This window comes from Podarcis tiliguerta (assembly GCF_965153285.1).
Source record: "Podarcis tiliguerta genome assembly, chromosome: 7".
Lineage (NCBI taxonomy): Eukaryota > Metazoa > Chordata > Lepidosauria > Squamata > Lacertidae > Podarcis > Podarcis tiliguerta.
Genome location: NC_139540.1, coordinates 32,552,220 through 32,577,802, shown reverse-complemented (window position 1 = coordinate 32,577,802; position 25,583 = coordinate 32,552,220). Strand labels below are relative to the sequence as shown.

The window sequence follows — 25,583 nt, the reverse complement described above, 5'->3', positions numbered from 1 at the left end:
CGTATAACATCGGCTAAACTCTCAAACCAACCTGTCAGTGCTTACATTGTCATTTTGTTTCATATATTCCCAATACGGATCCAGCAATGATCTTTATTCTTTTTAAACAAACAGAAGTGAAGCTAGCTTTTTAGAATGAGCAAAAAAAGTGTGTGTGTGTGTCCTTTCAAAATGAACTACTACCAGCCCTCCTCCCCACAATTTGGGTTATATACTCTGCTATCACTACAGAAAGTTACTACCTGCTTTGAGCATCTGCACTGACTGTTTTCAGGACCAGTTCAAAATGCCGTCTTTTTCATTTAACGTCCTAAATGACTTGGGTCCTGATTATCTCAGGGAACACCTTCTCTCATGAGTCCTGCCGCCCACCACTTAAGTTCTTTTGCTGAGGCCCTGATCAAATCTCCTACTCTAAGGAGACTAGCTTACCCCTCAACAGGCCCTTTTCTATATGGATATTGTGCAACTCTGCCAAGAGACTCACAACAAATGCTTGGGCTGGCCTTTGTAACTCCAAGGGAAGTTGAAATAAAATAATTTTGAAGCACACAATTCTTTTGGGGACTGAATTATGAGAAGGTATTTTTTCTTTGTTAATATTGTAACCTAAATTTCAGCCAGGGAACTCAAGAGCAGCATATTTTTCCTTACAAGAACCCGTGAGGTAGGTTATGCCGATAGTGTGTAGCTTAACTTCAAAAATAAGTGGCTGTTTGAACTTGAATTTTCTTTCCTATATCCAGGTGCAAATCTCTGGCAACTGTAAGCAGTAGTCTGAGCAAATATGTATTAAGGGATGGGAGAAATCAAATACATCCAAGATAAAACTCTTTAATATGTCACAAATCAATTTTATTAATTTAAACACAAAATGAAGGAAGGAAAATTTCTGTACACAGTTGTGGACACAACACACTTTTTGTACAATAAGGCCCAGACAAACTTTTTTTTAGTCAGCATGTTGACTACAAAAAATTGAAACAAAGGGGGGAAAGTTCATCTCTATTTTGCTTAAAGCAAAAAAGGGGGGGAAACTAATTACAGCCCCTGTCATTAAAAGATTTGTGTATATGTGCTAAACTTTATAGACTGTGAGTAGTCCCTGAATTGGATTGCTCTTGGTACATAAAGTTATTGAAGGCTGGTGGGGGGGTATTTAAAATCAAACAATTTGAAACAATCCATAACATAATTATAAAGTGTAGCAGCAGTATGCATCTTCCACAAAAATAGGGTGTTTACCTCACAGTTACTATGTTTGCTTGTAGCTGGCTTAAAAGCTGGTTTATGTTGCAAAAAACAACAAGAACTTTAGGAAAGGACTAAAATAACTGCTGCTGAAGTCTAACAAAGACACCAATGGAAAAAAAAGTACCAAGGTTTAGGCAAAAAAAAAAAAAAGGGCGGGGGAGCCATATAAACCACATGCAGCTGTATCAAAGGCCTTCCCTTAACCACATTTACAAGATTAGGGGCAGGTTGCAGGATCAGGTACTCCCTTCTCCCAACCCTTTGATCTGCAAATCTGACATTTCCACCTTAATAGAATCCTGTGCATGTACTCAGAAATAAATCCCACTGGGTTCAATTGGGCTTACTCCCTGGTAAGAGTGTAGGATTGCAGCCCAGTAAACCCAACCAAGGAAGCTGGTTACCCCTAACCATAAGGACATTCATGTTACTGTATTCCTTTACCCCAGTTATCAGCAGGAGGGAGGAATTCTCTCTGGGGAGGGAAGAGGATGTTAACCATGGTTAAGAGAATCACACCGATAATATTTAAAGAAAGTGACTAGATTGTTCATAATCTTCATATGTTACAGAAGATGGGAACAGTTCAAATGTAATAGAAGCTAGTTACAAACAGTCTTAACAAAATTGGCAATGACTATTTTTACTATGCCCATTGCCGGCAATGGACCAATAGAAAAATCTGGTTCCTGGTTAAAATTAAGGATGCACCAGACATTTGCCAGTTTCTAATTTCATACTGTGGGCCTAAAGGTAAAAGAATTGTGTGTCAAAATTCTCGCACTCAAAGTTTGAAGGTTTTACAAAATCAGTGTTTGTTTATTTTTGGGCTGCATAATAATTTCAACAAGCCACATTTTTTTTGGGGGGGGGTACTCTCACAATAAAGGTAGGGGAGGCTGGGGGCATGAACTGTTTCAACAGCTAATGCAAACCAACACTCACAGCCATGCTTTGCCCCATCCACCTGATATTTTATTAGGTTATCACAGTGTTACATCAGTTTGCTTGACAGCTGCTCATTGTGAAACTAGAACTGTCATTACATTCTGCCCGTTTTTCAACAGATCTGTGTGAGGTTTAAAGCATTTTAAATATTCAAGCAAAAAAATTATTACTTTTTTGAGAAGAAAGGGACCGAGACGGCAATAAGTTTCTGATGAGCCATAGTTAATTTAGTATGTACTCACTAGATCTCAGAAAGACCTCTCCCTTTGCACTTGAAAATAAAGTGGTTGCATTCAGTTTTAGTTTTTCAGTGCATGAACACTTTGTTCCGATTTTTCAAAAAGTCAAGATATGTTACATGACATACTTTTAAAAAAACCCAGTTCTCTACCTTTTTTTGGGGGGGGGAATCAACAGATAAATTATTTACTTCTCCCACATTCAGTGTTTAGCAGTAAAGCTAAATTAAAGCCAATTAAACGAAAGAGATCACTTCAAGACTATACCATTTATACTCAGGTATAATACCTGAGCAAAAAATGACATCAGTTGAAAGTACACATGTGTATTTAAATTGCTGCTTCTTTTGGCAAAACACACTGAAACAGAGCCAGATCAAGCCTTCATCAAACATAGGTATTTTGTCAAGAAAACTGGCAATTTAAACACGTAAACCATTCTAACCTGATGTGAGGCCCATATATTTTGCACTTATAGGCAAGTACAAAATGTAAACAAGAAGCCCATGATGGGCATGGTGCAAGTAGGGGAGGTATGTTTAGATATAATAGATTTGCCAATGAAAAAACCAGAAGAAAGAGCAGAAAGAATAAAAAGTGATTCCTTATTGACACTTGACATCCATGCTTTTGGTCTTGACAAATTGATCTAAAAAAAAATCAATTATCTACATATTTATACACAATACTTTCATAAGGCACAGCACAATAGTTTGTGCATACACTGCCTCATATTTCACCAAAAAGCCATTACTACCTTTCAATAGTATTTGCCTAAACAATATGTAAAACGTCATCCATTCATTACAAATTTACACCAAAACATTCTTCCTGTACACGATTGTCTCAGTGATGTACCTATTTGCTTAAATTAGACATACTTTAAACTACTTTGCAATGTGCTAAAATTCAAAATCAATTTGTTATCAGAAGGCAAACACTCATTACAGCCTTTCATTTATCATACATTTCCACATTTAGGTGATGGTGCCAAAACAGAGTCTGTTCATAAATAAGTAAAGATTTACAGAGTACCCTGGGTCTGAGAAACTAAAAGAGGGAGAGAGAAAGAGAGGGGTGGGAGTGGGGGAAAGTAAACCTTTTCAAGAAATGTATGCATGGGATTCTTAAAAAGAAAAGAAAAAGCTCAGTCTTTTGTTGTGCAATCAAGTTTGTTGTATTTAAGAAGGTGTATGTGCGCCACAATGAAGATTCTAGAAACCACAAAGCACTTCCCAGTCTCTTCACAGGTACCAACGTTTCAATGTGGTGAATGTGATAAGGACACACTGTTAAACATTCTCATCATGGCTTGTTTTCATTAGATTCACAGTACTAGAATCAACAGCTGTTTCTGAAGACGAGAGACATGCTCCTCCATTTACTGCTAGGGCAAAGGTTGAGACCAGTTGCAGCTGTACATCAACATGATGAAATCACAAATTTCTGTAGCCCAGCAATGACACAAGTTGCAGGCACACTGTCCATGGGCGCAAGGGAAGTTCTGGGGTTACAAAGTGCTACTATAAGTACTCCAGTTCCAAGGCATGATGAAGGGCCATAAGGTCAGAGTGACTTGTGATCCTCCAGAATGGCATGGCATGCTGTGAAAAATAAAAACACAATGTAAGGACGCAAAGCTATATGTTATTTTGCGAGTACAGCTGTGCTTGGCCCATTTCGTATTGGAAAGCAGGCAGATGAAAATGCGAGAATGGCTGCAAAAATGTATCTATTCAACATTAAAAATACTTCATAAGATTCAGAAGCAAAACATTAGGATGTTTACAGAGGCAGAACATATTGAAACAGACCATATAAAGCGAATGCAAAAAACCACAGTGCTTAGCTGCCCCTTCTTTTTTCTACACAGTGTTTACTACAAATGCAGACCCAAATTCTCTATTAAGAATTCTAGCTGTTGAGTTAGAAGTCTACAGCTGGAGCCAGGTGCCCCCTGTGGCCAGAAGGTAAAAGCTGTAGTACAAGACAAGACATAGGGCCAAAGTCGGCAGCTTCAGCACCTCCACACAGGTAGCCTCTTTCTGCCAATACCCAAGGAAAGAATGGGATGACTTAACAGTGTGGTGAGAAATGTACTTATGAGATCATATTGGGAAGAAGTGTGATAAAATATTCCTCGGTTTCAAAGACATACTAAGCTGCATTATGTATTCCTGCTCCATACTAATGTTCTCTGAGACTAATTTGATAGCTGGCAGTGGCTTTGTGGTCAGACATCATAGTTTTTTCTCTGAAAGAATGCAACAAACATTGGGTAGATTAAATCAGGGCTGTTGATGGTTACTTGGCAAAGGAAACTAAGTTTACTGGGTTGTATCCAATGGTGTCCCTCCACAAATGGAAGATTTTTTAATTCAGTAGAATGAGGAGGAAGCTATTTTTGCTGATTCACCCCCTCACTGCAGTCATTTGCATCACCTGCCAAATCGTTCATAAGGTCCTCCAAGGGAACCGAAGGGGACCATGATGGGGCTACATAGGAGGAGGGAATGAATATGCAAAAGTCACCTTCCTTCCCTCCCTGTTCCACTCAGAAATTCCACACTGGATTAAAGAGGTTTTTGTCAACAGAGACACACAACCTAGTTTGTTTTGGTGCACCTACATATGATATGGTGTTTAAAGACCTACAGAAGGGGAGCTTCACAAAACACAACATATTAATAGCCAACATAGTGCCGTCCAGATGTTTTCAGGCTCCAACTCCCATCATCCCTGACCACTGGCTTTGCTGGCTGGAGATGTTGGGATTTGGACCCCAGCAACTTCTGGTGGCCCCCATGTTAGCTATCCTGGTATAAAGCGACATAAAAAAGTAATAGCAGGAATCCAAACAGCACTGCAAAAGCATGAAGTGCTGTGACTCAAGGGTGTGGTGCGTTAGTGGCACAATGCCAGTTTTCATTTCAAATTGCACTCCTTTGCATCAAGCTGGAATTAAATTTCAGAGGGTTCTCCTAACCACCAAGAGCAGATTTTCAGAGGTTAATATAGGTATGCAGTAGAAAGGTGGACTGGAAAGACCCAACTGTTCATATGGAAATCCATAAGCTGTCATTGAAACCCAGGTTAAGGGCTGCATTCCTAACCATGTCTACTTAGAAGTAAGTCCTATGAAATTCAATAGTGCTTACTCCCTGTTAAGTGTGGTTATGACTTCAGAGGTTTCCTAAGTATGTAATTCTTCCTGTTTCATAATTAATATTTCTTTAGCACAGCAATCCATTAAAATCTGTACTAAAATACATAGCTGAACAGCCTCATTAAAGAAGCAAATCTGAACTGCTTTTTCTTAGAAGGAAAGAAAGAAAGCTAGTTTCTTAAACTGGAAACCTACGGATAGAGAAAATCTTTTCTTTGTCCACAAGACACATATGTCAAAATGATGCAGCATTTGGTGACAACACATTTAATAGTGTATTGTTTGCTGCCAAAACATGCTTGTTTAAAACTTTCTGGCAGGTGAATTAAACAGGTTATTAAAGCAAAGAATCAAAATGTATCACTGTGTTGCCCAAATCATTTTCTGGCTAACCTTCTCCCAGTGATTCGTATTATACTAGCATTGTTCATGTTGACATTGTAGCAAATTTCCCAAATGAAATATCTTAAAGATGAATGTTTACATTTCATTCTACTAGCTAAATAAAAGGAAAATTTGAATCTGGACTTACAAGTGTGTTTGCAAGACACCTGAATAAACCAAAGATATGAACAACTGGGGTGGGGGAAGGGAAATACACAATATCATTCACAAGGGGTGAAAATGTAATTGCGAAACCATACTACCCTAAAGCTATAAAAGCAGGACTTTTGATGTCAGTGAAATATTTTATACAAATAATAAGAAAAGATAGCCATAACCTTTCAGAGAGAAAACATTCAAGCTATCCCATGGGAAAATATTTGACATTTAAAATGTAAAGGAAGTGAAGTATGTTTTGGATTCTATTATTTTAGATATGCACAGTTCATTTTAGAGTATGCAACAAATAGCTGAATCCTTTTTTAAAATCTTAAACTGCTATAATATGAGAGCCTGGCTAAATCACAAGCCTGTGTTTGGATTACACACTAAGCAAGGTTATGGCATGGCTCAGCAGGGTTTAGCAGCAAAGCAATTGGGGAGAGGTGAAGCAGGCTTAATCTTATTGCATGTTCATACTAAGGCATGGTTTGACATGTGAGCAAGACCAGAGAAAGAGGCAATCTATATGGCATAATTGAAGCAAACCCTGATTTTATCTACTAGCCATTCCTGCAGCTCTTGTATTAATAGTAGGAAGTCGGAGTCTGTCTAAGAGAAATATGGAGATTTCTGGCAAAGAAAGGAATGGACTGGTTAGGGCTGTGTTTTCCTCCTCCCAACGCCTTTTTGCTGTCCTTTGGCTCACCCAGGGCTTGGGCTCAAGCTACTCCACTTAGGAACCTAGGTTGTGGTCAGATAGGGAAAGATGAAGCAGTCCAGCATAAGCTCTGAGTGACAGCAGAAGAGGGGAAATTGCCCAAGTTAATCCACTTCATTCTCCAGCCATATTTGTCAGTACTCCAAGGCTGGCTGCTGTTTAAGAGTCTAAGGACAAAACAAGGCTTTGCTGGGTACATCTAGTCAACAACTGCAGCTAGCCAGATGCCTCTGGGAAGTTTGAAATCAGGGCATGAAGGTAACAGCTGTTGCAGTATCTTCTGTCCCACCTACCTGGCATTGAGAGACACAGCATGCTTGGACAGCATCCATTTAGCTATCATTAGCTATGATTTTTGTCTAGCTGATTTAGAAGCTGCCTTATGGTCTAGCTACACATTGCACAGAAACACATGTAACAAAACTGTGATATCAAGAAGGGGTGATTTTTCAGCAGAGAAGCAGCAGTGGGGTGCATTTGAGTTTGGGTGCTTTACCCCTGTCTCTCATCTGCCACTTTGTTAATGTAGAAAGCACAGTCTGTGCTGATTTCAAACCAGCTCATGTCGGTATCTTGTGTAGGAACATTAGCTAAATTCATTACAGTGTTGCTTTCAGAAAACAAATGTAAAATCAGCATATTCTAGTGTGGAAAAAGCACAAAAGTGGTCTCAGCTGTGCCCCAACACATCTCTGTTTCAAGTCCTAAGCAAAAACTCGGAGCTAACCAACAGACAACAATGTAACAACAGCCACAGAAAGTGCTGTTACTTAACTGATTCACTGATTGTTAGCAGTTTACACAGTTATCCTCTTTTCTTACTGTTCTACATAGAACAAAGCTCAATACTTTTTGCACACTTTGCTATTTGAAAAGTAAACATGCTCCAAGTTGTCCCATATACCCCCTGTGGCAATTACTAATTTTATATTACTGCAAACTCATAAAAAGAACCTGAGCCCAAATATATTTGAATCTGTTTGCAAATGAAGATGCTGAAGACTGCAATTTGGGAATGGTTAGGTTAATAACCAAATATTCCAGTAAACATCTACTGCTAGGTTCTATACGTAATTTTAATAGCATTTATGTGTAGGGATTTCCTAGCACAACAATTTCTCTCCTAGGAGGCAAATACAAAGACAGTGAACTCTATGCATCATATCCCGAACTCCTCATAATCCCACCTGCATCAGCTGTTCTATGAACTAGTCCAGATACGCTTCCCCCATTTTATATTACTGCTTAGTCTGAATATTTTAATTGTCTTATAAAATGAGTCTGCAGGAAATAACAGCTTATGGAAAGGTGACAATGCCATGACTTATTCACTTCAAGTGAAATATAAGAGTGTGTTGCATCCTGAGTGAAACATATTTCTTTTAATCAATCAAAAGGGATGCCTTAAAAATGGTGCATTTGAAAGGATGCACATTCTCTTTTTCTGACAGGTTTGGTTTAAGATTGCAAAAAAACGGGCTCTCTGTTATGTACATCTAGTTTTTTCAACACACTACAACATGTATAATATTTTTTGTTATATATGGTAATATATGAAAAAAACATCAGTTCCTCAAACAACTGATTTTATAGTTTTGTCCACCTAAAAGTTGCCTGGTCCAGCCCATATTTTACCAGCTTCCTTGCAAAAATACTTTGTCAAAAGCCTTACTGAAATCAAGACACACTACGCCCACAGCATTCCCCCGATAGATGTACATATCCTTTACATATAATGCTCCTCCTCCACCCTTCCCATTTGTTCTATTCCTATGAACAGGTTATACCTCTCAATTTCTACATTCCAGTCATGAGCCTATCTCACCCTGTTTCAGTAACACATATCAGTAATGCCTATTATTTACCATCCCGTATTACCTCAAATTTGTATTGCTTGTTTCCCATGCTCTGTGCATTAGTACAGAGACAACTGAAACCACAAGTCACCCCCCCTAGCAGCTTCCTTCTGGTAGTTTTCTGCCCTTTAGCTTGTTTCTGTAGAACCACATCAGTTTCCAGTCCATCAGTGCTGCTATTATCCCTAGTGCCAGTTGTTCCCCTGTAGTCTGTAATATCTGTAAGTTTTTAGATGGTTAACTGTTTTCTGACACAATCTTAATAAACTGCACAGACAAGCCACTGTCATCAGAAACAAATCTGGAATAGAGTATTTGATTGGTTGGCCAGGCAGCAACTCACACAGGAAAATGTGTTTTCTGGTGTTACACATTAAACTCTCTAAATACTTTTTAAAAAAAAATGTACAATGGCATTTGTCAGTCTTATATACTGACAATTTTGTTCACTTACTCCCTCATGAAGGAATATCTAAAGGTGCACTGAGTGTTTTCAGCATCAAATCTCAGCTGGCATTAGGCAATGGATGAGACACAGCCAGCGAAGGAACTAGACATAGCGAGTGGAGGAGGAGCTGGCTTTTGGGAGATAGCTGCTTCGCTTACTTGACTGACAGCTGGTGGTTGGGATGGGAAACTGGTTTGACCACTTGAACCAAGGAACAACTGGGACTGTGTGAAATTAGTTTGCATTGTATGGAAAAGCAGCTCACTTCAAAAGTCAATTTCTCTTTTTTATTTTAGTTTCGGCTATTTAACTATTCAGACTGAAAGCTCGGTCTACGTTAGAAAGGAAGCATGAAGTTCTTTGGTTATATAACTGCAGTGGTGTGCCATAGATGTGTTAAAAAGGGTGCAGCACTGGCTCCAGCTTGCCTCTCCCTGCAACTCTGTGCCAGCTTAGGTCAACAAAACAGAGAAAGTGCATTTGCTGTGGTGGGCAGAGAGCCAGCACAGTTTGTTCTCTCCCCAAAAGAACAGGAAAAATTGGAGGAAAATCTCCCTGCTGGCAGATATGGGAGCAACAGAACCACAGGGTGTCCTTTATTATTCTGGGCTCGGCGCAAAGCCACAATTGAGACCTTTAAGTTAAAGGCATATAAATATAGCCACGGGGAGCTTGAAAAGTAGTATTTTTGAGGTGAGATAAGAATCTGAATGGTTGTAGACACAGGAAGATGTTTTTCTTAGGCACAAATACATATAGTTACAAAATTCCTTGTTAATATAATCCCATTGAATTCACTGTTGCTTTGCCAGGAGAAAATCTAGATGCTTCCTTCTGTCCTAAACTGGAAATTCCTTCCGGCAACAAAGAACACATGAAAGGAATGCCTCCGGAGGATGTTTTGTACTATCTGTCCATTCCACAAATGTAAAAGTTTTGTGAAGGAAACTTCCAGAAACTGCTTATTTAGATTAGGCACTGATATAAGTGCACAGTTCTTTTGGCAAAGGACTTTTTAATCACCAGCACATGGAATTCAGTGCTATTCATAAAAAATAAGGGTGGGGGACCTTTGGCCCTCTGGATGCTACTGGATGCTACTGAACTACAACTCCCATTGTCCCTAACAATTGGCCGTGCTGGCTTACACTGGTGTGAGTCAGAGTCTACCAACATTTGGAAAACCAAAGCTTCCCCACCCCTGATACAGGATATAAAAATGAATCAAAATGTAGATATTTCTCTTACTTTTGGATATTAGTTTAAAAATGTAATTCATTTAGGCAAGAAGGCTTACTAAATGTAAGTCATTTATATGGCCCAAATGCACATGGTGTTCAGATAACACTCCCCTCCTTTCCCTGATATTTTCTTATCTGTTAATCTTCAGGATTTATTTGATCTTCCACACAATGTAAAAGGCACTACTGGAAATCCAGAGGAATCTAAGCACTCATTTCCATGTTAATTGCTTCCAGAATTGCAATTCTGCTAACCCAGAAAATCATGAGAGTTTTGTACAGTAATTTCCCCATGATTTTCATGGATCACACTACCACTGCTCATGTGATGAAATTTAGGGCGATATTCCAGAATACAGTTCTTACCCAGTTTTCATGGGTGAACTGAAGCTCACATGCTAAAAAAGGGTGGCAAAATGTCTATAACATCAGCTGTTGTGTCACATCATGCCCATTGGTATGAATTAAATTTGGGGTGACATGGCGGTATATCAACCTAAAAACCACAGTTCCGTATAACACAGGAAAACTAATACAATAATCCTTAGTCCAGCTCTGGGCTCAAGGCATGAAATCCAGAGTTACAGCCACCCCAACAGATGGCTGCCCAGTCTCTACATGATTACCTCCAGCAGCAAAGATTGTGTATTAATGAGATGCTTAGAACCTGCAATTCAAAGGAACATTGCTGTAGAAATGTAAACCTTGACTTATTACCTTCTTTGATCCTTGTTCTTCTTCCACACCATCTCCTATAACAACATATACTACTTTTCTTCCAAATCTTTGAATTATGCGCTCAAAACAGCTTTCTTTTCCTAAAAACAAAAAAGCATAAACCACCAGAGGTGGTGTAACCAAAACCATGTTGCATTTTACTTTAAGAAACCAACTAGTGTAGCTAAAAACATTTTATATTATACCAATAACCCTATCCTGGCATTAGCTTTTTTTTTTTGCATGAATGGTCACTGAAAATACCACAAGGCTCTGATGTAGCCTACACTTCAACTTATTTCCCTTCCCTGGCTTCTTACTTTTCTGGTATTTTAAGCCAATCCTGGTCAAATCCATCAATTCACCATGGATATTCACTAAGGTCCCTATTTCTCACGTTGCCAATTTCTTCCAGGGAAGGGACTCAGTGGCATGGCAAGGCTGCTATTTCTGCATACACTATCAAAGTTACTGTAAATATTCGGCATAATTGAATAAAAAACCCCCAGAGCTCATGGTTTTGAGAAGAGAACTTGTGTATATAGGTGAATATGAAATGGCTAATATAGGTGCAACAGGGGCAAAATGAAGTGAAATGAAACAGTCAGGAGAGCATGAGAATCTTATTCTGAGGGTCATGGGTTCGAGCCCCACTTTGGGCAAAAAGATCCTTACATTGCAGGGTGTTGAACTAGATGACTCTCATGGTCCCTTCCAACTCTTCCATTCTATGACTCTATGAACGGAATAAGCAAGGGTAATTGCACACATAGCTTTGAAGATAATTAGTTGGAACCAGAGTGCTCCTTCATCAAACAGAACGGCTCCTTCTATTCACAGAAAGGACTGAGATCTAGTGAAGGCTATCTCTGAAGGAAGGGGTGTGAAGGCAGTTTTTGCCAATTCCCACTGGACCCTCTGTGCCACCTCTCATGCTGATCTAGAGGAACTCCCAACCTTACGAAACAGTTTTTCAGGAGACACATAACACTACAGGGGAAGGAGAATCTTGGTGATAAATCACCTCACCCCCTTCCTTCAGCAGGAGCATCCTGTGAGCAGAACTCATTCACAGGAACTCTGGATCCAAGCTTATGTTTCTAGGTAGAGACTGAGCAGTGACCGGATATAAGTGCATCTCTGTCAACATAACTTTCTTCACAGGATTGTTGTAGAGATAGTTCAGTGGCAGAGCATCTGTTTTGCATGCAGAAGGTTCCAGGTTCAATCTCTGGCACCTCCAGGTAAGGCTTAGGTAATGTCCCCTGTCTGAAACCCCTGCCAGTGCCTGCCAGTCAGTGTAGACAATATTAAGCTCTTAGATAGACCAATAGACTCAGCATAAGGTGGCTTCCTGCGTTCCTAAAATCAGAACGGTGAAGAACTTTGTACACAAAAAACACACTATAAAAATTAATAATATTTTAAGGACATCGCCCAGAATGATGATATCTCTGTCTATACACAATGGTTAGCATCAAAAGAACTACATATTTCAGAATTATGTTCCTTTAATAGTAGCTCCCAAAGCCACAGGGGAAAGTTCCATTTTTAAAAGAGGATTCACAGGCAGTTTCTGGTATGGCAAATCAGCTTTCAAAGGGGGAGGGGGAAATCAACAATCTCAGTGGGTGTAAACAAGTTCTTGGGCACACCTAAGGTAGCTCTTTGGATCCTGGCCTATATATAAAAATAGCTCATGGGAAGCAGTTCCGGAGTCTCCTTTTGACTTTGTATTTTAGTGGAGTAATGTACAGTTAAATAAATAAGTAGAATGTGGAATTGTTTATAAGGATCTCCTTAAGCATTGAACTATGAGCAGAGATAGATTAGAAGCACACATCACAAAATGAGTGGCAGATGGAATAATAGGACAGACTAAATGAGATTTTCAAAATTAACTTAATCAATGTTTCTTGTTATTAAGACTTAGTTTAATAATTACAGCCCTAGGAAATTCTGAAAGATGCACAAGTCTGTTGCATGTGTAAACAAAGCATGTGTTTCTGTATTAGTAAAGAGACACTTCTATCTCAATCATTGTGCCATCTCATTTGAAATTATAGCTTCAAGCAAATAGGCTTTGTTTGTTGTAAAAATAACTCACCTATTTTAGTTGCACTGTAAATATTTTCTATTGGAAATACTACACCTAAGCCATATAGCAAGACTTTTGCAAGAGCTGGAATAAGCTGAGTAGTCGTCACTAGAATATTCACACAATTTGTCCTAGAAGAAAGGGAAAGTATCTTTCATAAACCAAACAAAGACTGCCATTTTACAAGCATATTACTATCCTCGTTTAAAACCGGGAAAGGGAAAGGTAGGAGAGACAGACTGAACCATAGTTAGAAAACGTCCACAGGCAGAGGAACAGCATTTATATAGTACACCTGTTGTTGTTGAAGCTGTTGCTCTTCTGATGAAGCATGTCAGCGCTGGGACGCTGCACTGGCAGAGCAGCATAGACAGGTGCTGCTATATTAACAAGACTAAGGGCACAATCCTACACTGAAAATCTGCTGGCTAAAGGATTCAGTGGAAGCTGTTCTATGCCAGCAGAAATCCAGATCCTCCTCCACCGTATGTACCACCTCCACCTGCAGGACATTTCCACTGGCAAAGATATGCCAAGGAATGGTTTGTGAAATCACACTTATATAGAGTCAGAGGTGCAATTTTGTTGTCTTCTAGCCTGGGGCAAGCAGTAATTGTGCCCAATTTAGCAGCCAAATAACAAACTTCCCCTTTCACCCCTATCTGCCTGCCTGCTCTCTCCCTTGCTGCAGACACTCCTGCTATGCCACAAGTGGGGAATATTTGGCCTAAATGTTGCTGAACTATGTATTCCATCAGCTTCAACCTACACGGCCAATAGCAGGGGTCAGCAACCTTTTTCAGCCGTGGGCCAGTCCACCATCCCTCAGACCATGTGGTGGGCCGGACTATATTTTGGGAAAAAAATATGATCAAATTCCTATCCCCCACAAATAACCCAGAGATGCATTTTATATAAAAGCACACATTCTACTCATGTAAAAACACCAGACAGGCCCCACAAATAACCCAGAGATGAATCTTAAATAAAAGGGCACATTCTACTCATGTAAAAATACGCCGATTCTTGGACCATCCGCACTGGGCCGCATCCAGCCCACGGGTCTTAGGTTGCCTACCCCTGGCCAATAGTCAAGAGTGATGGGAGTTGCAGTCCAAACACTTCCAGAAAGCCAAAGGTTCCCCATCCCTCTGCTGCACTACAATCACATCCCTATTGCAGAACAAATACTACGTTGTTGAAAGGCAAAAGTGAAACTCTTAATATGCACTTTTAGGGCAACATCACTATACAAAGATAGATTAGTGGTAAAGATACATGGTGTCATTAGCGGAAATGCTCTAATTTATATTTCATGTTACTATGTGTTGCTGCCCCAGCTTGAACCCACTTACCTAGAGTGAATTAGTGTGAGTGCTTTTAGTGCAAGTGTTAACCAAGAATCTGTAAGAGCTTCAATTTCTGCTCTAAGCTGCAACCATGCTTCTCTCTTTGCTGGACCCAGAAGACCTGCAGGGAGGAAAGGAGCAAGCACTGTAGTGTTTGCATTTCAGCTAAGATCACTTACCACATCTTACAGATCTATAAAGTGTGCAGCTCTAAGTAGCTGAGTAAACACAGCCATGTTGAAAACGGTTCAGAAAGCAAGGAGACTATTAAGCAGCATGCAGTATGACGGGCACTTGCCTCCAACATTATTTTTGTAGGTGTTGTAGATTTCTTTTACTCGTCTGTATCGAAAGGCCAGTTTTCTCATCCAGTCCACTCCTCCACGCACACCCGTTGCTAAGCATAAATTAGCGCTGGTAGCTGCTGCAGGGAAGCCATCTGTTCCGAAGTTATAGGTGCTGATTTAGTTGCAAGAAATTAAAAAACAAAACAAAACAATAATCAGACTATTCCAGACCAAGAACAACTGAACATGGGCAATTTAGCTGAGTTGCAAAAAAATCCAAAGGAACGACTGTACTAAAATTATTATTATTTATTTCAGTATTTCCTTTTTAGTCGCCTTCTTATATAAATCAGTATGGATTTACCTTAAGTCCTGGCCATTGTCATCTGATGAAACATCATCGATATGAACTTGGTCACATTCCTACAATGAAAGAAGGTTGCCACTATGTTTACTTTTATTTGACAATTACAATACAAAAAAATATTTGTGCCAGAGGATTTTTTTAAAAAAACAAGCAAACCTGCAAAACCAACAAATTAATTTACTTTTTATGTTGCTGTAATGTAACAAGCATGCTCTATTTTTAGATGTTATTCTTCAGTGGAATTGGTGGAAAATATTTGCATATTTAAAAAGGAGGGTAGTTGAAACAATTACCATGTTTAGTTCTGTACATGTTCTTATAGCCTTTCGGGTACCTTCAGACTTCAATCTACTCAAAGCTGTTTCAGGCAATGTATGTGCATAACTAAAACCAGACATTTTGGTAAATGTAACATATTAGAAAAATTAAACCTGATGCTAACCACCAATGAAATTATGACCTCTGATTGCTGTTGAGCCACACACCAACACAGCCTGAGGCCAATGTTTCAGAATACTGCAGACCCAAAAAAAATCTGTTACTTGTTTTCCATTCACTTGAGAATTGTGAGCTTCTTTCTCCTGGCTACCCAATCTCTTCTTAAAACATGGAATTAGCAAATCCAGAGTGCTGCAGGAACACTTTTAAAATCTACAAAGTAACTCTTTCCTTCCTTGAAACCTCTGCACACAAATTAAGCCCCACACCTTTATATGTAGGTTTATCTGCCTGAAAATTGCCACATGAGTGCATTCCATTTGCTTCAACATTGGGCAGGAAAACATCAGTTGCTACGTAACATTTGGAACTTGATGAGTAAATAAAACACCTTCCAAAAATAGCACTTTCATTTGAATCTAAGCTCTGTTTCTCAGATATTTAAACAATTGTCTGTGACCTCTCTTAAAGAAGTGAAGGCCAATAGCAAAGTTGGTCCATTTTTAAAAAGAACTAATACATTGGAGCCACATATTTTTGTGTTGCTGGTTCCCTCCGAACAAATTTCTCTCTCTCTCTCTGGACTTGGGAGGGAGGGAGGGGAGATAGAAGTGGAAAGAAATTCAAAACAGCTGTTCCCTAACAGAATTAAAATCATGACCCTTAACCCCTGTTCTAAAACATCTATTTTCCAGCCAACCCTCTCCCAGCAAGCAGTGAGCTCCAAGGAGGAAAAGACTTTGACCTCATAACCTTCTTCTCCTCTCCTGAGGTCAACAACCTCAGATAAGAAAAAAAAGGGGGGGAGTCTATGTGGCCTCACATGATGGCTATGAGTCTAAGTCTTTTGAACACAGATTGCCTTTTGAGAATATAGCACAGAACAGTGGAACACAGCACTGGCACCAATGTGTGTGTGTTAGGGGGAGCTTGCAGAGAAGCTGGAAGCATTAAATATTACTGTTCAATGCAAGTTTGTTGGAAGTTTAAAATGCATACTGCCAGCAGCACAGTTAGGTTTACACTGCAGTAAAATAATGGTTGAAAAAAGATTAATTGAATGGCAAACATTTTTCATATATAAGTTGTCTTTACAACTCTCTGAATTTATCCTTATTAACATTAAAACTGTCTTACCAAATTTATTCTAAATATGAAAATCAGGAGCAATGCATAAAGGGAAGCACAGAAAATCCATTGCTAATGGCAAATTATAGAGATACATGCCATCACCACTGTGCTGAACCAAGATTTTATTTGATGCAGGCATTTGCAGCAGCAATAAAATTAATGTGCACCAGTCCGAGGAGAATCAATTAACATATGTTTAATAACTTTACCTGTGTGCACACCTACATATGTATGTGCATGCATATACACACATACATGTATGGAGTTTGGTTACTCATTATTTTTACATACATGTTTGCAAGCAGAATAGTTCTTCATGGCATCAAAGCAAAATAACGGCAGGGAAACAGAAAGGACAATAATGCAATATGATTTATATAAACTCTGGGAAAGCTGAAGGAAAGGCAAGAGTTAACAAGAGCAGAACTGCTCCCATCTGTTTCACAGTTTTTAGCTGCCTAGTGAAAAGAAATAATAGTATACCTACAAAGGGGTTAAGAGAGTCTGGAACATAAGGAAAATATTGGGTTAGAGCCAAAGTTGCTTCCCTTCACTTGGAACCCACAGCTCTTCCAAGACCCAAAATTGGAGGGAGCAGATTTTTGGGTGTGATGGGGGCTCCAGGGGGAGTCAGGATCTGAGTGTGACATGTTCTGTTAGTTGCCATTCTCTTCTCTACTCCACTAACCAACCATCACAGCTAGCTAAGAGGATTAAAAAATATATGACTACCTAGGGATAATAGGATTATTATTATTACAATTTTACTTTGGAAGTCGAACGGAATGTGTTTTGGAAGTCTGTTACTTCCAAAATGTTCAAAAACCAAAGCACGACTTCTGATTGGCTGCAGGAAGCTCCTGCAGCCAAACAGAAGCCGCGGAAGCCCTGTCGGATGTTTGGGTTCCAAAGAATGTTTGCAAACTGGAACACTGACTTCTGGGTTTGTGATGTTTGGGAGCCAAAACGTCCAAGTACCAAGGCATTCAGAATCCAATTATTCACTATTTACTATTACTATTATTCAAACTCTGAAGTACAATCAGAATCCTTAAATTATATAGGCTTACAATCTGAAACAAGGTAGTCATAATGAATCCCTTTTCAATCACTGGAATGAATTACTATTGGCTTGCTTATGACAGCCTATGAATTATTTTTTTTTGCTGGGACTGATCTTCTAGGTCCTCTTGCAACACTATAGCCTCTGAACAATCGCATAAAGATAAAATGCATTTTCTAAATGTGGCAATAATACACACAACTAGGCAGTAACATCTCCTAACATTTGCCACTTTTGGAAAGTGAGACTTTTTAAAATTAAAAAATATATATTTGATACTTTTTCAGGAGTTGAGTAGGAAAAAGACAAGTGGGACAGATTAGAAGTGGAATGTTCTGGATAGGAGAGCGGGAAGAATATTGATGGTGAAAAAGGAACTGTAGGAAAAGCAATTCAGAACAAAAACAGTCAGAAAAGATGGAGAGAGGTAACACCAAGAAAGGAATGAAAGAAAAGTGGAGAAAATGAAAAGAGGCACCATGACCAGCTCAGTGGATGAAGGGGGAGAAAGGTAAACAAAAGATAAAAGGCTGATGGGTTCTATTTTAAATGGCACTGCAAAGATATAAAATCTATAGGTATATCCCAGGTTTTTGAAAGAGAAAAATTCTTTAACTGGGAGAGATGGGGAAAAAATTAAACAGCAAATTCAGCTGATAGAATCCAATTACCCTCTAATTCTTAATGAATCTATTGTGCCTATTCTCTAAACATCCTGTGTTTGTTTTTGCCTTTTGGGGATTTTTGATCTAAGGAGGAAGCATTCAAAGCATTGTTCAGTGTAGGTTAGGTATAATTAAGTGTCAACAGGTTTACAAGACTTAACTTCTGAAAGCTTTAATTTGCTGAATTGGGACAATTGGGATTTGAGTCAAATGAACTTCAGTGGAATGACTGACAGCCTGTCAATCTCTTCTCTTCATTGCTACACTTCTGAAAATTCTGATGTACTGACAACTTCAAAGGCTCACAGAAAATAAACAAGGAAGAACTTCAATGGATAACAAACGAGGTTTTAAGATATGTATCCTGCATAGATATATACAAATAATACATGTGCTTTATTTATAATTGTAACAGGTCACAACATTGTAATAATGTAAAAAAAAAAAAAGCATTTAGTTCTAAATGCAAACATTTAAATCTCTATGAAATTTCCACAAGAAATACAATTGTCTCTGATTTGTATGTGCAACTTACATGTCTTCCAATCCATGCAATTTTTTTTGAAGATTATTTATCTATGAACTGATTTTAAGTAGAATAGTTGAACAATGCTTACAGTAGTTCTTAATTTCTTATTAACTATGCTGTTTTAAATGTACAGTTTATACTGAGTAATGTTCTCTTTTGAAATGCTGAAGATTTTTTTGTTAACTTTGCTGCATTAAATGTGCATTCTGTTGTTGACTTCCTTTGTAATGTTATATTTTGAAATTTTTAAGGTAATTAACAGGAAACTAAAATACTATGTTGCTTTGAATGTATACTTTATATCTTACTTCCTTCTGTGGTGTTTTATTCTGAATTAATTGTTTTATTTGATGTTTTAATGTAAGTTGTAAATTACTTTGAGATTTTTTTCTTAAAAATATAAAGTGATATTGAAATGAAATGAATAGTAACAACATCAACAACAAAAACAATATATACCACAAATGATTTCACTTTTTAACTAGAACAAGAAACTAAGACAACAGAAGTTGTATTTTAAATCCACCAATTGTATCAATTTATGGATGTTGCCTTGAACACGTTTTAGTTGAAATGGTAAATTATGTTCTACACACGTCTATCTATCTATCTATGGACTCAGACCAGGACCTTAGGATGTAATAATGAAAAGAACGGTTGCCTCTGGTAATATGCAAAATATCTTTCCTCCATCACAGACTAAGCACAAAGCCCTGCAACATTAATAAACCACTTTTTCACATGCTCACATGATTCACACAACTCATTGAATAACATTTCATTGGCCAGATCAGACAATTACATTTCCCAACTCTTGCTTTCAACCAACTGAAATAAACACTTTCAGGCAGGTGACAAGTTGGTAGCTGGACATGAGTTTGTACACAAACATTAAACTGAGGCCATTTTGGTCTATAATTACATTATTATGGTTCTTTTTGTCATTTTTCAAGGTGCACAAATGACATGATAACATAAAATACATTTTATTATTCAGTATACTGCAGTAAAATCAAAGGGAAAAAACCTGTAACAATGGCTCTTAACTTTGCCAAAAGCATGTCAGCTGCAATGATGTAATGGCTCTACTTTTATACTTCAAAAATTAAAAAAAGTAAAACCAAGTCGTTCGTAGCCTCAACGAGCAGTGTGTGTAAAGGCTTTGGACAAGTTTGCACATAATGAAAAGGGACAATATGAATAACTTTATAAATATATCCTCTGAGAATGTGAAAGCATTACAGGCCAGAGTTCCAAACCTGCTGATTACAGCTAAAATACACTTCCATGTTTGCTTAATCTTCCTAATTTACCGTGAGAAAACTAACACCATGCTGTCAACTAATTGTTTCAGTGATTTGCTTTACAAAGTAAAATGAGCTGAGAAAAAAGAAAAAAACAAAACTCCTTCAGAGCTCGCTCTTTTCCTTTTGCCTTTACATCAGGGTGTCCTTTGAGACTGGCTGGATGTTGGCCAACTCACAGGAAATGATCAGTGGATTCTCTGTTCCCCTTGTATCTGTCATTATGCAATTATCCCCACTGCTTCACTTTTTTCCCTACTGAACGAACAGTAGAGAAAATTGGTCCAAATATGTGTGAGAACAAGCCGTTGAAGGTTCAAACCTATATTTGTATGTGCGTGCATTTATTTTGTTGAAAAGAAAAATACAGCATGTTTGTTCCAACAATATTCTTCCCTTTACTTGCCTCTTCGTATGCTGCAATTTATTAGACCAAAGAAAGCACAAACTTCAAGAAACTTGTGCACCTTGACATTCCTAACTGAAACAACACTTAAGCATGTGCTTAAACATTTATCCCTTCTCCTCCTCTTCCTCTCCGGCCCTCTCTGTTTTTTATTTCACTACTGTCAACCTTTAGATGGTGAACCCCTCAGGACAGGTATACAAATATGGCCCCATAAATAATCATAATCACAAAACGCAAACAACTTTATTTTGGAACTGTTTGAACTGTCTACATGTTTCAGTGTAGCATTTGTCTTTGATGAAGCACTTAATTTTAAAACCCATTCATGGAATATCCATGTATCCATGTATCAAAGCCCTGCACCTGCAGGGAATTCCTACACAAAACTATGAAGGAAAGGATCCCATCTGCACATGGAGAATTTCAAAATAGTGCATCCATTGCTATTTTGTTCAGTGCCTACTTATCATTGGCTCACAATCTCCTCCTCCTCTTCCTCCTCTCATGGAATGAGTGAAACCACCACCTCCATGCCCAAGTTAATTTGTTAATATATAGGTATTTACATAAAGAAATGAATATCCTTGGAGGATGTGCCAATGAAGAGCCTTAAGGGTATTGCCTCCTTTTCCCATTCTGTCTGCCATAAAAAGTAACTGTTTGGAAAACCTGCTGTTTAATTTCGCTTCTGGTTCTGCACTCCCCTCCCCAGAGAAGCCAGTGCTGGAAGGTTCGTGAGAACATTTAAAAATGCTGTAGACAGCAACGTGGTTGGAGCAACTCCCCATCAATGCTCACTTGCCATCTGGCATGTGGGATAGGGCATTACATTTTTATTCTAGACTATGATAGTACATATAAAATGAAGTTGTTTTATGAGAGGGAACTATATTGAACTACAGTGGTACCTCGGGTTACATACGCTTCACGTTACATACGCTTCAGGTTACAGATTCCGCTAACCCAGAAATATTTCCTCAGGTTAAGAACTTTGCTTCAGGATGAGAACAGAAATCGTGCTCTGGCAGCGCAGCGACAGCAAGAGGCCCCATTAGCTAAAGTGGTGCTTCAGGTTAAGAACAGTTCAGGTTAAGAACGGACCTCCGGAATGAATTAAGTACTTAACCTGAGGTACCACTGTAATTACTAACCTGTCATGTGTCCATTAATTTCAGTTGGTCTACTTTGAGTATGAATTAGTTGGAAAGTGTGGAGTACATTTAGTTGTGTTGGATGTAGTGCCGTAATGAAAGATGTATTTATTAGGAAGGATGGAAGTAGTGAACCAATTGAAGACTTATTTATCAGGCAGTCGCTGCATTTTGTAAATGGTTATTTGATGGTGTATGTGTGATCACACCTGTTTTGTTATTGATAGCTGGAATGTATGATTTTATTGAGTTTCACAGGTACTGTACTCCTCCTTGGGATTATTTTAATTTATAGCCTGATAGCAAATTTCATTAATAAACAAACCTTTTCTGACATCTGTTTAGCAAAACCAATTAGAAAAAGGTAGAACAAGGTTAGCTAAAACTGACTTATTTTGCATTTAAATCTCTAGTTTTTATTAGTGCCTATTCAGCATCCATTTGCAGAAATAGGTCTTCTTATGTGCAAAAGCCATTCCAAAATAACTGGAAAATTATTTTTAATTGTACCTCCTTCGTCTCTATTCGGGAGCACTGCTGACTTCCTGTTAGTTACTGACAATAAAAGCTTAAGTGCTTCTGCCTAACCCATCATCACAAAATTCCTGTTAACATACAACATAAATCCATGTGAAAAAGGAGAGACTACAGTTCGCAGGTTCTCAATACTAGCCCTCAATTGGCAGAACCTGTCATCCCTGTCTGGTCTGCACTTTGTGACCTGGACATTTCCTCAACTTTCCCACAATAATTATTCTGTGCAAAGGGTAGGAAGAAAGGTGCAGATTACCTGTGGGACAGGCACAAGATATAGAGAACAAAGAGAGCTCTTGAAATCCATTTCATTCCGTCTGACAATTTGTGGATTAACAGTCAAGGAATTAAAACTGACCTTGAAGAGTTTCAAAATACTTCCAGTTAAATTCAGTGTAATGAACCTACACAATTTACATTCATACTACAATGCCTGTTAATGAAAGGCTAAGACAAAAATTAAATTACATGAAAAGGCCTGTCTTTTTATGTAGTAAAAGGCAGGATTTTCCTTTGCAAACTGAATACACGCAGAATTTAATTTAAATTTTGGTGAGGATGGGAGAGAGTGACCGAATAAAATTTAATATAAGCAACAGTAGAAAGCAGCTATTCTCCCTGTTTTACTCTCACTCCTTCCACAGAGGAAGCACTCCTCGCATAATAATGACCAAAAGATCTGCTACTTTTCATTGTCTGAACTAACAGTATTTGTCATTGGACAATAAACACCATATCAATGTTCCTTTTTCTGAACAAACTGGTATGGCCATGGGCATTTTCCTGACAGATTTACAGATTACACTGTAAAAAGGTTTTTCTTGTGCACTCTTTCGCAGCAGAAAGAGCAATCAATAATTTCCCATTGGAAGAATTCAGCAGATTTATCAGTCAAAAAAAAGAGAAGATTATAGAGAAATGTTTTTCTCCCTCTCTCACAATACTAGAATCTGGGGATATCCAATGAAGCTGTATGTTGGAAGAATCAGGACAGCACCTAGATAAAACTGCAAAATTATCTCCCACAAAATATAGTCAAGGCCACCAACTTGTATGGCTTTAATAGAGGATCAGACAAATTTGTGCAGGTTATCAGTGACACAGTGGCTATGTTATACTGCTGGAGGCAGATTGCCTTTGAATGCCAGTTTCTGGGAACAACATATGGGGAGAGCCCTGTTGTGCTCAGGTTATGCTTGTGGAGTCTTCTGGGCATCTGGTTAGCCATAAAGAACCAGTGACCAACTGGTTGTTCTTATCAAGGCTTGTTTTCAGGACACTTTATTAATGGACAAGCTCATCCACCTACCCCTCCAGAAACTGTGACATAAAAATTGTTAGGGGTCATGTAAAACTTGAAATATTGTATTCAATATGGAACCCATTTTTAAAGTAACTACAGCTTTAAAAATATATTTGAACATGCTTATGTTGCGTAATGTTATGTTATATATGTGAAAAACTTCTGAGTTATACTGTAACTAATTAACCCAGAAGCCTGTCTCTGCGACTTTAATTTGGGCATAAGACAGTTGTGGATACCTTAGTAACAGTTGCAAAGGTAAAGGACATGTCAAGGTAACAGTCTGAAAACAACTAGCGTGAGAAGCCACTTGTTCATATATGGACCAGGTGGATGATAAAAAGCAACTGTATTGGCTGAAGGGGTCAGTAACTTTGATTGGTGTAAAAAGGTCTGTACCGAAGCAGTAAATGGTCACTAAAAGACCAATAGGTGAGAGCCCAGTTGGGGCAAGAATATGATTGCTCAGAGGAGGTTCTGATGGGATGGGAGGGGGACCAGGAGAACAAAAGGCAATACAGAGTCAGTCAGTTGTTGACTGGGAGAGTATAGAACTTGGATTTCAGAAAAATCTAAGGCTGGCAATCTGAGACCAGAGCTGGTGGCTGGAGAGAGTAAGAACCTGTGGTGTGAAGTTGTGGTGAAGCTTCAGGTAGGCAGCAGAGTCCATCACCAGATGGCTTCAAGCAGAGGTCTGACCAAAGGGTGAATTTCAGCAAGCAGTCCATGAAGCATCTGGACTATCATAGAAGTCAAAAGCAGGAGGAAGAACTAGAGGCAGTCAAAAGCAGCAGTAAGAAGTATTGTACAGCATCTGTTCCTAGTTGTAAGCAATTGACTGGAGTGAAAGTCAGAGAAATCTGGCCAGAGGGATAGGCTACTGAGAGCTTATTTGGCTTGAGAAGACATTTAAATACCAGGCACTGTAACTAAATGTATTGAACCCTGATTAATTCAGAACTGTACACTTAAGCAATCTTATTCTGCCATCTGAAAAGCAACACATTATTTCTTTATGTAAATAATTCCCTTAACATACCTCTCTCTCTCTCTCTCTCTCTCTCTCTGTGTGTGTGTTTGTGTGTGTGTGAGAAAACTTGTCTTTAGGAACCAAACCACTGGGTTTCTCTTACAGAAGGAGGGGTGGCAAAAGTTAAAGGTTTTATAGACGATGCAAAAACAACAAAGAGTCTTGCGACATCTTAAAGACTAACAAATGTATTATGGCATAAACTTTTGTGGAAGCTTATCCCATATTAAATGTCTTACTCTTTAAGGTGCTGCTGGGGGGGGGGCACTGCTACTTCTCTGGAAATAGTTAATGCAGCATTCCTTAACAGTGACATCTATCTGAGAACTTCATTATACACTATGGTAGGAAGTTCCATAGAGTCAGGTCTCAAAGGCATTTCAAAAGGAAAATAGGAAATCTATGATTTTCATCACATTTTGTGATTGTGCACTCTACATAATCTAATTAAATTGGCTGTATTTGTTTGTCTTATTAATTTTTTTCCAGGCTATGTTTAGAAGTATTCACTTTACTGAAAAATTCCATATAAAAATAAGACAAAGGAAAGTATGATAGACCAAATATTTTAGGATTTCAATGAGTTTCTAACTCATTTTACATCTCACCTACTGATTATATTTATTAATTAACACCACTTTTACGTTAAAAAAATGCTCTAGGTAATTGACAATATAATAAAACAACTACAATAACAAGATTATCTGATTTAAAAAAGAGAAAGGAAAACAGAAGTGATTAGATCAAGTCAAATGCCTGCCAAAAAGAGGGGGGGAGGAACCAGTTTGCACA

General features: G+C 38.4%; 1 protein-coding gene across 14 annotated transcripts in view; it reads right to left on the bottom strand.

The window, feature by feature from the left end:
- Positions 1-833: 833 nt before the first annotated feature.
- The window catches only part of EYA1 (EYA transcriptional coactivator and phosphatase 1), an 81,035-nt gene continuing 56,285 nt past the window's right edge, over positions 834-25,583 (bottom strand). For all 14 annotated transcript variants that reach the window (XM_083451111.1, XM_083451117.1, XM_083451118.1 and 11 more), the window contains 6 exons: positions 15,232-15,290; positions 14,879-15,039; positions 14,587-14,701; positions 13,241-13,362; positions 11,134-11,234; positions 834-4,045 (listed from right to left, as the gene is read on the bottom strand). In XM_083451111.1, the coding sequence (XP_083307237.1) occupies positions 3,965-4,045; positions 11,134-11,234; positions 13,241-13,362; positions 14,587-14,701; positions 14,879-15,039; positions 15,232-15,290 (639 nt within the window). In that variant the 3' untranslated portion in view covers positions 834-3,964. The remainder of the gene's footprint in view (positions 4,046-11,133; positions 11,235-13,240; positions 13,363-14,586; positions 14,702-14,878; positions 15,040-15,231; positions 15,291-25,583) is intronic.